The sequence below is a fragment of the Brienomyrus brachyistius genome, chromosome 21 (genome assembly GCF_023856365.1).
Source record: "Brienomyrus brachyistius isolate T26 chromosome 21, BBRACH_0.4, whole genome shotgun sequence".
In the NCBI taxonomy this organism is placed as follows: Eukaryota; Metazoa; Chordata; class Actinopteri; order Osteoglossiformes; family Mormyridae; genus Brienomyrus; species Brienomyrus brachyistius.
Window position 1 is genome coordinate 10,626,633 of NC_064553.1, and position 13,907 is coordinate 10,640,539.

Genomic DNA, 13,907 nt, shown 5'->3' on the forward strand with positions numbered 1-13,907 from the left:
GCTCGCAACACAGTGTGCAAAAACAGCGCCGGTGTCGTTGTTAACGCATTAAGCAGATGGGATTGGAAATGACTGTTTATTCTTCAAGCCACTTAGTTTCTCCACTGCTTCACTCAGACGGGCAAAAGGCCTCGTCGTTTCCATTCGGTTCAAAAATTCATCATGCGGGTTGCTCCAGGTTGGACAGCGACCACATTACGCGAGGAAGGGAGGAAGGAGATTAATTGTGTACAGTGGGGACGGGTTTACAGGAAGAGTGGGGAAAAAATGAAACCAGAGGAAGGCTGTTTTGGCAACAATGCAACAGAATTCACACAAGAAAAGGCATAAGGGTTTGGCTGTGGGTTGTAAGGACAGAGAGAAAACACTGGACCCATTCCCAGGTGATGGGCAATGCTAAGCAAGAGAATGTCACCCGTCTATCACCCCTCCCTCCTCTAAAGTCTTTTTTCCTAGCGCACCACCAAAGTGTTTTAAATCAACTGGCTTTTCAAACGTGGAAAGAAAACGATAACCGTGAGCTCGTGGGAGTTTTACTTACGCAAAAATGTTTTGAGGGCAGAATGAAAAATGACCAATCAGAGAGATAACCAATCAGATTGTAGAGGACACGGTTCCAAGCAACTTGAAGAGGTGGGAGTAAAACATCTGATTGGTTGGCCCCGCCTCCTCTAGTTGCTAGGCCCCACCTCCTCTACAATGTGATTGGTTATCTTTCTAAACCATTTCTGAATTCATTTTTCCTACTGCCCTCAGAACATTTCTGTGTAAGTCAAACTCCCATGAGCTAATCGTAATTCCAGTCAGGACTGGTCATAGCCCATGAGGTACCCTAGGCAAGCTTCACCACCAACACCCCCATCATCAACAAAAGCGCTAATTCAGCACCCACTCAGATTATGGCACCCTAGGCAGCTGCCTATGTCACCTAAAGGGTTGACAGGCACTGATTTCTGAGAAAGATAATTCTGACAGTCGGCAGCATGCAGCCATGAAGGGGAATGGATTCTCCAGGACTTAGTGAGATACTCACATAACTTAGAACATTATACTTCAGTTAGATATTTCTAAAGCGCAGCACCTTCCTTAAGGCTAAAATGACAAGACTCCATTTTATCAGCTCAGAACAAGGGGTTAAGTCTCAGTCTAATAGCCATAACATAAAAGGTTTTAGATCTAACAATCAAATAGGACACCAAGGGAGCATATTTCCATAACCACACCAGACGAGATCCATCTATCCATCCATCTTCCATCACTGCTGATCCAGAGTCAGACTGGATCTGGAAGCTGTCCCGGGAAGCACATGGCACAAGGCGGGGGACACCCTGGACGGGATGCCAGTCCATCGCGGGGCACATGCTCTCATACACGACGGCACGCTCCTTGCACTTCAGAGAAACCGAGAAACACCTAAACTGTACGTTTCTGCATGGCGGGACGAAAGATTCTTTACAGACGCGCTTCCATGCAGTCACTGCGTTCCACGCATGTTCGAGGTTCCTTCCACGTCAATTACAGCCGTCGGACAAAGCCAAGGTTTTTTTTTTTCCCGCTTCTCTTTCTTTTCTGCATCTTTCCTGCCGCTCGCCTGCAGATGGCTCACTCATAAAAAGCTCCTATAAAAATAGACAGTGCAGAACTCATATGAAAGTGTGCTTTGGCACGGAGACATACAGAGGCATCAGAAGGATACTTGGCTCGTCTCTAAGTGATGGAGCAGCTAAGAGACTGTGAAAAACTGTACGTCAGCGGCCAGCTCCAAGATTAGGCCAGAGCCATCTGCGTCTGGCGATGGCGGGCCGGGCGGCCGGGCGGGCGAGCGAGAGCGTGCGCGCGGGAACCTGGCACCGGCAACGCCGCTCAGATTTATTACATCAAGGTTCGCGGATAATTGAAAGAGTGAACGTTCTCAATGGAGACTAGAGAGGTAAAGGCACTCGTGCAGAGTACTGGTTTACTTAGGATGCTCTCGGATTCCTGGAGGCATTTCAGAGACTGGTAGACTGAACGATCATGGAGTGGGGGGGGGGGGGGTGGGATGTAGATGGATAGATGGAGAGGAATCAGCCCACCCACGCATCGCGTAACTCTTACCACCGGTCCGGGGTAATTGGGTAGGTCTTTTTCATTGAGAGAGGAGTAAAAGTGAATAAATAAACAGAAAGACGAAGGGCCAGCTTCAGACGAAGGGCCAGCTTCAGACAAAGGGCCAGCTTCAGACGAAGGGCCAGCTTCAGACGAAGGGCCAGCTTCAGACGAAGGGCCAGCTTCAGACGAAGGGCCAGCTTCGTCAGGAATGTTTTCAACTGAACGAACCCCACAGTTTTCTCGAAAAAAAAAGGTGACTTTCTGCAGGGCAGGACGCCTTAAACCTACTGCTAAAGCACCCGCTAACCTGCGGCTAAATGCTAAAGGCCGCTCAACGGCTGGACAACGAGGGGCTCCTCGCTTCCTTAAGGGCTCCTGGGGGGTGGGCCCATCTCATCAGCCCCCACCCATCTGAGTAGCAGGCCTTTTCGCACAATTAAGGCCAAGATCACTCACCTTTCCACTCGCCAGGGACAAACAGACCCTGCCTCTCCTGTACTACTGCCCCCCTGGTATCACACTGCACTCGCTGTATTTCTGAGAGGCAGATCCGCCCGATCGCTGACTTTATGCTCGCATCTCAAGCTACTGCTGCTTCCCACATTAGCAAACAGAAGACGGTACATCTCCCCAGGCCAAGAGGATAAAATGCAGATAATCAAAGCTATCCTCTGGCATCTCATTTAGAATGCAGAACTGGACCTAGATATATATATTTATCAGAATAGATGCCTGAACAATTAAAAATCCTGCAAGAGCTGACATTATGAAATGACAGTGAGAATATAATACCCCCCCCCCCACACACACACAGATTGATTTACTTTTGCAAAGATCAGGCTGTTGCAAAGTTTGTCAAAGAGTAAAGAAGTAATTTGCAGTGGATATTTTAATTGCATGCAAATGACAATTGGATTAGCCTCAAATTTGTCTGCAGTCAATTTCCAAAATAAACGTTCTTTCATATGGGCAGAATCATTTAAAAAAAAAAACACGTATACAACTCAATTTTAAAATATTTTGTTGGGGGCACAGATCTGTAAGAGGCAAATAAACTGTAGGTTGTTTTAATCTTCTGCCTCCAGGGTTCCTCCAGGGCACTGCAAGTTCAAGTCACGTCGAGTCGCTTTGTCATTTCACAGGCGTGAAGTGGGACAGCGATTCACTCAGAGCATCAGGCACCCAGAACAGCTGAGTTCTAGGTAATGAAACAGTAAGGGGAGGTTACTGTTTGTCTGACATACAGAAATGAATCTAGAGCAAAGCTGTTGTTACTTAATGCTGGAAACTCTGGTAAAACCCTAAATATCGATGTGGCTTTTTATTTGCTTTTGCTTCAGTCTGGTTCTGCCCGTAAAACAGATGAAACCTCAAACCTCAACCCCCCCACCGGAGGCCCATCAGGGTCCGAGCCGACGGCGGCTTCAAGGGCTCGTCAACAAGCCTCAGCGCTGAGACCCAGTCGTACGGACACTTTTCATAGCGATAGTCACTTCCCTCCCCCCAAATCATCCCTGACCGCACCCCCCCCCCCACGGAGACCGAACGGCGCACACTAAATCACAGCAATAATCCACGTCACGTACCTAATGGAATGTGTGTCAATCACGGCTGAGGAGAGGGACCCCGAAATACTGGACTGTTAGACCAAAGTGACCTTGGATCAAAAACAAACCTAAAATAATAAACCCTATTGATTCTCACAAGATGACGCAGCTACCGCCTCCCTTACGCCGTACATTAATATTAGCGGCAGGGCCTTGCTGTCGCTGACAGGTAATGTTATTAACTGAGAGGCGCGGATTTGAATTAATGAACAGCCGATCGTTTAAGGAGGAAGCCATCGGCTGCCTTCCTCAACAGCTCTTTAGAGGAGCACTTCGGCAAACCTGATTGTGTAAATATAATCCCGGCAAACGTAATTCCTGAGGTAAATGCCGCCGTTTTTTCCCCCCCGATGCCTCACAGAAAGCACGCCTCCGGGTCCCGGTGCAGGCAGCGGGCGTCACCGGTCAGGTGGGAGGGGGCAGCGTTGCTCATCGCTTCCGTGGAAACGAGGCCATGCACTGGGACCTGCAGCAAGTGCCCGTGGCCACAGCAGGACACCGAACAGGGCGAGGCGCCCGTTCTCCAGATGGGACGCGACATTCGGAGATCCACGTCTCAATCCCGCCATAGAGCCACTGAGAAATCCAGCACGCCCCCTCTCCCCCCACCTTGGGCGGCAGCCCAGCAGGAAGTGCCCCCACGCTTCTGAGCTAACACCCTCCTCCCAAACAACCCCCATTCACATCAAGCAGGAAGCTGAGAGAAACCAACATGCCCCCCAGTCCATGTTCATGGCATCAGGGGCAGTCCACCCCCCCCCCCCCCCCCCCACTCACCCGCTACGTGCTAACCCTCGCCCACCCCCACCCATGGCATCAGGGCAGCTCCCTGGCCTCTGACAGTTGGGTATGGCGCTGGTCTGGAATCTTACAGCCAAGAATCAAACCTACAACTCCCCAGCCATAGTAGAAGTGGCCTCTCTGCTTTCAGCGCCCCCCCCAGGCCTGTGGGGGCCTGTTATATACCTGCATTGGCAGCACTTACAAATTAATCTCTGCTCTCTATGCACAGTGGCCAAAGCCATTGTTTCATACCCCCCAAGTGCCTCAGGCCTGATCCCCACCTCACGCCCCAACCCCCCCACAGGCTGCAGTCAGTGATTTATTGACTGGCAGCAAGCGGAAGCCTGCAGAGCTGGCGGGGGGGGGGGCTTGGATTTCAAACCAGTGTGTTTGTGCAGGTGCCTCAGAGGGTTTCAGCACGTGTGCATCCCTGTGTGGGCGGGCAGACCTCTTTCACGAGGGTGGGGGCATGTTTACAGAAATTACGGGGGGACGCAGTTAGATAACAGGCATGTAGCCTGTGTATATATACACATTACATGCTACATTCCGCACAGCAGGTCATAACTGGACTGCACTGCAGAGAGAGGGGGAGGGCAAAGAGGCAAAGGCAGCCCATCCAGATGTCGATATGCATGCATGGCATCGACTGGCTCTGGTTTTGTTTTAGCAGACGCTCATTATTAATAATCATACCAATTAATATTGATGATTAAAAGTTGCCATTGCTGATTAGGCCTGGCACATGAAGAGGCCGTTTATAATTGCAGATCAGCCAGACCTTATTGTCCTTATTAAAAGCAGTGAGCACATGAAGCACAGGCACAGAAAGAGACGGAATTTCCAGTGTATCCAGTTAGGGGCTGGACAGAAACTGAGCTTGGTCACTGGTTTGTCCACTCCTGCTGCTGGTTAACCGGGAAACCACTTCCTTAGTGAAAAAGAGGCAAACAAATGTTTTACCGGGTAGGAGCATTACCCAGGGGAAAGGACCTCAGTCACATGACATAATTTAGTACCATGTGACTTTACTTAGGATCATGTGACTTTATTTAGTGCCATGTGACTGATGGCACATGTATCAGGAAAATGGCAGGCAGCTGAGTCCTGGCGTTTTTGTATATTTTTGGTGAATTAATACATTTGACCTCCGATCCAGTATGGAATAATAAATAAAAGGGGCATCGGCCCCCTCCCCAGGCCACTAGTGGATAGGATTTGACTGTGCTGGCTTGCTGGGGCCGCTAGACCATCTTCGACAGAATTTGTAATGAAGCGACTCGTTGGCGGGGTGGGGGAGGGGCATTTCGAGAGCTGCGAACGTGCTACATCATCGTCAACATCAACCCCTCACACGGAGCTCGCCCCCTGTTTAACTAGGACCTCCCGGAAAGCCCCACCCCCCCACCCCCTCCCAATCAGAGCTTGCTGTTTCCCAGGGACCACAGCGACTGCGGCAGCTGTAGGCATCGATAATTCATCTGTTGCCCACCGCCGCGAGTCTCTCTTTCTGCCGTTTAGAGGAAAGGCGCGGGGGTTTCCAGGAGGCTGGGGGGGGGGGGGGAGGCACTCCCCCGCCTGACTGTCCCAGGAAAAGCTACAACCCCCAAAGCAGTGGGCTTTTTCATACTCTTCATTTCTGTTTTCTTGATTTAACGTCCCTTAATGAAAGGTCTCAAATGACTTGTCCCAAGTCTCCAACCATGAGGGACTCCAGCATTAGCCCCAAGTTCCAGGGGGTCACCGACATCCCTGTACTCCCGCCATTAGGGACGCGGGTCCTTCACCGACATCCCTGTACTCCCGCCATTAGGGACGCGGGTCCTTCACCGACATCCCTGTACTCCCGCCATTAGGGACGCGGGTCCTTCACCGACATCCCTGTACTCCCGCCATTAGGGACGCGGGTCCTTCACCGACATTCTCCCTGTGCTGTTTTAGAGGCGTGGCCAAGCTGCGGGATGTGCTGACTGGTGAAGACAGGAGAGGATAGGAAAGGCTGTAGCGGGACAGTGGACTAACCCAGGATACCTCGCTGATCCCCAACAGTCAGGCCTGTCATTCCAGGCAAGAATCAGATCCCAGACACCAAAGATACACTTTTTTTTTTTGAGGAGTGCAAAGCATATCGTTCCTGTCCAGGAATCATAAGAGATGAGATATCGGGTCTGCTAAAGGGGGGAAGGCAAAATATATAAAAATTGAAAGCTCTCCTGTAAAGATCGGATTCAATGGGTCTGAGATGTGGTGATATGATTGTGGGCCTGTCAGACTCCAGCAGAAGCTGGGGACAGAAGCTCGGCCCGACAGTGGAGACGGGGCTGGAGGGGTGGTGGTGGGGGGGGGGGGGATAAATCCAAATACTCCCTCACCCATGACCCTGCGTTAGCAGGCTCCATCCCCTAGGGGTCAGTGTTTTCTCGCTCTACATACATTTACCATTCTTGTTTGCATCCCATAATATAATGCCATAGTGATCCAACGGAGACCAAAAAACTAGCTGCGCGCACCCACAAGAGTGCATCTAAACACCCTCTGCCAAAACACCCCCACTTTGTACTCTGCTTATTTTAGCGTCTTTAGCGTCTATTATTATCATTCTCCGCGGGACCATAATGAACACATGAATAAGAACAGCATTTCCCATGATGCAATGTGCGTTGGCCACAAAGGGATTTTGATAGAGAGGCGAGCGGGTGGAACGCGCGAATGAAGAGCCATTAAACACGCCATCAAGGGTGTTCATTTCCAAGGCACAGAAAATCACACAGCATGAAGAATAATAATATCCATTCGAGTGCACACAAAATATTAGGCATGAAAATTAAACGTGGAGACCAATTCATAACGCCTGCAAGCAAACATAAAACAATTCAGCACTCTCCGTCTGGGGTATTCCAGCGTATTCCCCCGACGACCTGTGGCACCCCCCGGAAGCGGGGGCGCCGCTGTCCTCTGCCCCCTCACCAGTCATGCACAGGTACGTCGGAACAAGGCTGACGAACTGCTACCAGGTGCATCGATCCATTAACAGTCATATAAGGGCCGTTTTTAAGGCCCGATGCGGGCAGGACGGTGAACCGAATCATGTGACCCAGAGATGGGAGGAGCTTACGGGAACTTAATGAGGGATTTACCCAATCGATGGGGAGACACAGAAGCAGAACTCTCACTACTGGCATCAGCGCACAGGAAACGACGTGGAGTCGAAGCCCCAGATCTGTGAGGGAGAATGAATCACATGGATCATATGTGACTGATAGCAACAGGCTCATCTGAGGTGGATAAATGTCCTTGTCACCTGACTTAGCCCCTCTTACATCATAATATAAGGGCTGGCTGCCCTACTGACATGATTTACACTTCCTTAAAGTAATTGTTTGTTTTTCATACAGTGAAAGAATAATGTGACACTTAATACAGATCCATACCTCTCCCCGCCTGCCCGGACGAAAAAGAAAAGCTTAGCATGCAGCACTGAAGGAAACGCGGCCTCTCGCTCTCGGTGGTGCCGTTACATATTTATGATGTGCTGCTGGCACCTTGTCCAGGATGCACCCCCGCCTGGTGCCCTGAGCCGTCTGGGGGTGGGCTCCTGGCCCAGCTGGTAACCCCAACCAGGGTTTACGAGAAGGATGGACGGACATTGGCCGGATAATCAAAACCTAAATGTACTACTTGAATTTAATAGTAAATGATGTAATGTTTTGTATCCTCTACTTCTGTTTAACTCCCATGTTCCAAAAAGGCTAAACAACAATTATATAACAATGAATGCAGAGTCATCCGGTGCAGCTCGATGCCCAGTCAATGCAGGCCGTCGAAGGGGCGGCATCTCTGTCTGAACACAAACGCAGCTCAGGGTGAGCGAGACCTCATTACGGCGCTTCTGTCCATCTGAACTGTCAGCCCCGGACTGTGAAATACGGCCAATAAACACGAGCGCCGATCCGTCATGTGACCTCAGGCAGAGAGCGGGAGAGATATGAGCAGGGCAGAAGCGAGATGCACTTTAATGCTCTCGATGCAGACGCACCTACATAATGAGCAGCTGGTCAATCACGAAAGCGCACTGGGATTCTTTCTGAATGCAGGGAGAGCTTAAAAATAACAGTATCAAAGACGTGAAAACCCGCCAATAACTATAGTATTGTCAATACAATTGAAATAATATTCCCCATAAAATTTCTCCTATTAATATGCTAATAAGGGCAATTTGAACCAAGGGTGCAACTTCCTTTCTTTGCCTGTGGTATAAGTCCTCAGTCCCAGTCCTCGGAGAGCCCCAGACAGTTCACGTTTTTGCTCCTTCCCAACTCTCAGCCAATCAGGAACACCGAACACCTGGTAGAGGTGCGCTGGGAGCTGAGAGGAAGCAAAAACGTGGACTGTCCGGGGCTTCCCCGCGGACTGGGTTGGGAAACACTGGTTTAAGTAAGGGACCTTTATTTATAGCGCAATTACATTCAGCCTCCACCAGGAGGCGCCTGATGGGGCAGGGGGCTGCACCCTTGATTGCTCGCTCTTTAGCTCGGAGAGAGAGGGCCGGGGTGACAACAGGCCGCAGTCGGTCGCGCACTTACCTGCCTGCAAAGGCCATTACAAACAACAACCCTCAAGAAGGTGCAGGGGCGAGTGTAGCTTTTTTGAAGGTGGAGGGAACAAGAGCCAACTTCATCATTAACCAATGATATATTTCGAATCATTAAATGACACTCCGAAGACCAATCAGCTTTCAGCTAGGACCGGTGCCCCTGTGGCCCGCCGCCCGCCCCTGACAATGCGTTTATGTAGGTGTGACACAAAGCTTCAATCTTACTACAGGGAAATTTCTGGAAATTTCCACGGAGCCATTTTCACGGACAAATCACCCAACTGGCATTAAAAAACATTCTTCCGAGAGATCAAGGACATATTTGAAAGAAAAGTTGTATCTGGATCCACAATGAACATTGACCATCTTGCCGGAACATTAGGAATCAGGTAGATTTATATATAGCAGGTAAATAAAATAAAATAAACGATGAATATGAAAACAGTAGCGGCCTTACCTAGTACTCCAAGCCGGTAGTTAACAGTGATGACAATGACATTTCCATAACTTGCCAAGATGCTTCCATCAAACATATTCCCAGTTCCTTCCATGTACGACCCACCATGGATAAAAACCATCACTGGTTTGGGGCTACCGCTTTCCCGGATGTCTGGAAGAGGAAAACACGTCGTTAAAAGGACATCAACCCCAGGCGTTGTAAAACTTGCAACTGACTCACACATTGGTCTTCACGGGAAGTTCGGACAGATGTTTCCTAAGCAACATTGTGCCATGTTCCCCATAACTGGCAATCCCTTTAATTTGGGACGAGGTTAGCGTCAGGAAAAGTTCTGGCCAAAAATGGTGGAACGTCTATCAGGTAGTTCCATTCCAGCTGGGAGGAGGGAAAAATTCACAACCACTACTGTACAGCTGGGGGCCTCAAAGCAGATTAAACACAGAACCCCCCCCCCCCCCACCCAAAAAATAAATAAATAAATAAATGAAGAAGGAAGCAAACATCCGGAAAATACTTCTGCTCCATGATGAAACAGCTGTAATCCAGAAGTGAGGCCCCATTCTTCTCTGCTTCACTGTTCCACATGTCTGGAGCCTCACACCAAACATGGATCTGCAAGTCAACACTGGGGCTGATTTTCATCTTCAACGGCTCAGCAGGGGAAGCTGCATATTTTTGCCTCATTAAGAAAGACTGGTGACTGTCATGAGCCAGTCCTTTGTGTGTGTGTGTGTGTGTGTGTGGGGGGGGGGGGGGGGCTGAGATTGTTTTATTACATCTTCTGTTCGCTTTGATAAATTCATTTAATAACCAGGCCAGCTGGATGCATCCAAGTACATAAAGTGCATTCGGAGTGATGTCAAGCACAATGCAATGTGCCGCATCGATCGCATAAACAATAAATAATTATGGCCGCGTGCAGAGAACGAGCAGCCGGCAAGCATCAAAACGCGCCAGCGTGGTCGCATTTAAATTACACTGAATTTTCACGAATCAATTTCCGCGCATTTTTAAAATTATGCGATACTTTCAAGTGAATGCAAGAAAATTAGCTTAACTGGTTAAAGAGCTATCGCTGACGTCATCTGACGTGAAACAGACGGAACAAAACAAAACCCGCGCGCGGGCATAGATCGGGCACCCGACACGGCCGGAGAGCAGCGCATCGCGTAATCGCCAATGCCGCCAGACTTGGAAGTCACGACTTCCCTCCGCCGTTAAAAGGAGACTCTTCCTGCTGAGTGACAGGTGTTCTTCAGCGCTGAGAGCTCAGCGTTTACAGCAGGCACTGGCTTAAGTGCAAAGATCCCATTGCCTCTGACCGGCAGAAGGCTGCGGTGAAGCGTAGCAAACACGTGCGCGACTCGAATAAAGTCTCCTTCGGAAAAATAAAAATGAATGCAGGACGTCTAGTCCCATGCAGGCGGCGAGAGAAGATATCTCCTTTGTCATCTCGACCCACGGTGAAAAGTTACAGCTTCCTTATCGAAATTCTGTTTACAGCGGATGGAAGGTATTATAGGGATCACCTTTAGGCTATGAATGTGAAACGTAAAATGCTTGATGAGGCAGACTTCTCTCCCCCTTAGCCTTTAAAGTCACCCTACCCATAATCCCCTGCAAGGAAAAAAAATATATAAAAACACCTGAGGATAACTTGGAAATAAAAGCACTAGGATGGGGTTCTCGGCGCTGGAAAAGCACGGAAAATCATTGAGGACGAGAGTGGCGACTATTCCATTATCCGTGAGTTTGGCAAGAACAGACTTCAGCACTCGGACATTAAAATGTTCTTAAGTGCTCTCAACAACTAACACTGTCCATCCCTAGGTTTGTAGGGTGTCTGCGGCCTCTTTTGGGAGAACATGGCTGTAAAACATAACACAGGATGCAACCTCCTGCACAGATCCAAGGAACATAACCAAATGTTGCTTAGAAAACACTCAGTATCGCACCGCCCCAAACAACATGACCTGACATGTTAGTATCAGTAATGTTTACAACACCTTTCTCAGTATTATCCGTTTAACACTGAAAAATTCAATGAGTTGGGAGGGGAAAAAAACATGCAAAAACGGTGGTGATACGAGAGTATTAGTCAGTTTTGACAGTTTTGTGGAGGTGGGATGAAACATGTAAATATTAGAGGTAAAACAAAAAAAAAGAATTCAAGCAAAAAAACCTACGAAAGGTTTTGTACAATGAGGTATTCAAGAACGAGGAGGGACACGGAACACCAAGCAAAAAAAGATCAAACACATCCATCGAAAAACAGGAGGGAAAAATTCTTCAATTTTAAAAAAGGACAAGAAAATTAAGAGAAGCAAACGAGGGGAAGAAAAAAAAAGAGATTTCCCTTGTCATGCATATCAGTTTGGCATCAAAAAAAATACCTTCATCCTCAGCATCGTCATTATCACTTAAATCATCATTCTGTTTCTTTGAAAGGGGACCTAGAATCAAGAATGGAGAAAATGGAGGAAACAGTGCATTCAAGAGCAGACAAGCCAGAAAAAAAGGCATCGTATTATAGAAAGGCTTTACTTTAGGTGTCCTTATGAAGTCAGAGTCCTCAGACAAGAAAAGAAAAAAAAGAACACATTCATTTGATGTAAAGACAACTGCGCGATAAGAAAGTTATTCAAAGATGTGTAACACCAAAAACCACACAGAGAAAAAAAAAATACTCAGAAACAAGTTCTGCATGCTTTCAAATTTTTAAAAGAGTGACAGGATTAAAGATATAATATTTTGGGTTTATTAATATTTTTCGCTTGTCTCCACCGTCCACAAACACAGCGAAGATCCACCGGCTCGCCGCAGTCATTCATGCCGCCTTTGAAAACTTTCTGCTTTGTATCGCGTCAGAAATGTGCTGAGACAGAGTGCAGCCACTCCACACAAGTTCATACCAACCTTGAGAAGGAATCGAAAATCAAAAAAACACCCTTAGGGTAAAAATCCAAGCACTTTAAGTGAAGCGCCATCGCATTTAGCGGCGGTTGCAAAAATGCGGGCAGGGTCACTGTCTGATATATAAAGCAGGAAGTTATCAAAGGCTACGGTGGATTATTGTTACTGGGATATAGTTCTAAGGGATACTGGGGGAACAGGAAACATGTTAGCAGCATAGAGGAAAAAGACACTTCAGAACCAGACTAATTCCCAGAATGGGTTTATAGCAGAGGTGGTTGGTCCAGAGAGGTAGAGGACGTACCTCAATATTTGAGATTAAATTATGAAATGAGTAACTTATTACTAGAATTTTATTGTCTTTTAAAAAACACATTTTTTTCTCTTCTTTGGAATAACTCCTGTGTTTCTGTAGGAGTAATTCTCCTGTCTGTGAGAATTACTCCGGTAATTCTGTTAAACGTATTATCTTCTTACCTCCTCAATTTTTTTTTTTTGCCACCAGCCACCACTGGTTTATCGGTACATTTCAGAGACAGGGATGAAGCAGCAAAAGCAGAAAAACATGCATGTGCAGGACAGGATACACACACACACAGACAGCTGACATATTCAAAACAATCATGCAAAATATATGAAGATCACAGTAGTGTGTATTAAACCTTACAATCAATAACCAGTGTCAAATGGCACACTTCCAAAAGCAGAATATAGTCGTGCTTTTTTAATCTCCCACATTTATTATACATTTTCCCACCCTTTCGCAGTGGCTTAATTGCAGTCGTCATGACAACACCTTTCTGCATGGCTGAAAGTGTGTAAAGAAATAAAGTTTGCTCGTGGCAGTACTTGATGATTTTACATAACGAATTATTCCAGTGGCTGAAAATGAATTAATGCCAGAGTTTTATATTTTTAAAAAAGCACCTGTAACTGGCTGCCATTTTCCAGACAAAAAGGACTCAAACATAATGCAATAAGACAGCACTTCAGAAACTGCTATAAAGGCAATGTCTGATATAGTGGCAATATCTTCACTGCACAGGTGAATTTAACCAGAAGGAACACCATCATAAAAACTTTAATAAACACATATGATGCATACCAGTTTGTCATAATTGCCCAATAGCATTTGGGGGGGGGGGGGGGGGGGTTGTAATTTTGCTGTAATCACACCTTCAGAGTATTTCTGTGAAACAATATTGGATATTGCCAAAGTGAATTAAAGAAATTGCTTTCAAATCTGATAAAGGATACAGTGAAATACAAGCACAGGTGAACTGAAATAACCATGACATTCCTTGGAAATTTAACGAAGAAACAGACTAACTTCATTACTTAGAGAGATAAGACGATCAGCAATCAGACAACTGGGATACACTCTGACCTGTGCCATACAGTGATGGAAAACAGTGCAAAGGGAAGGCTACAATGGATGGATGGATTACTGTCAATCACC

General features: G+C 47.4%; 1 protein-coding gene across 6 annotated transcripts in view; it reads right to left on the reverse strand.

Moving 5' to 3' along the window:
- LOC125716424 (neuroligin-1-like) overlaps window positions 1-13,907 on the reverse strand; it is a 165,174-nt gene that overhangs the window by 72,855 nt on the left and 78,412 nt on the right. For 4 of the 6 annotated variants that reach the window (XM_048988701.1, XM_048988702.1, XM_048988703.1 and 1 more), the window contains 2 exons: window positions 11,929-11,988; window positions 9,533-9,685 (listed from right to left, as the gene is read on the reverse strand). In XM_048988701.1, the coding sequence (XP_048844658.1) occupies window positions 9,533-9,685; window positions 11,929-11,988 (213 nt within the window). The remainder of the gene's footprint in view (window positions 1-9,532; window positions 9,686-11,928; window positions 11,989-13,907) is intronic. The other 2 variants (XM_048988705.1, XM_048988704.1) reach the window with 1 other exon arrangement.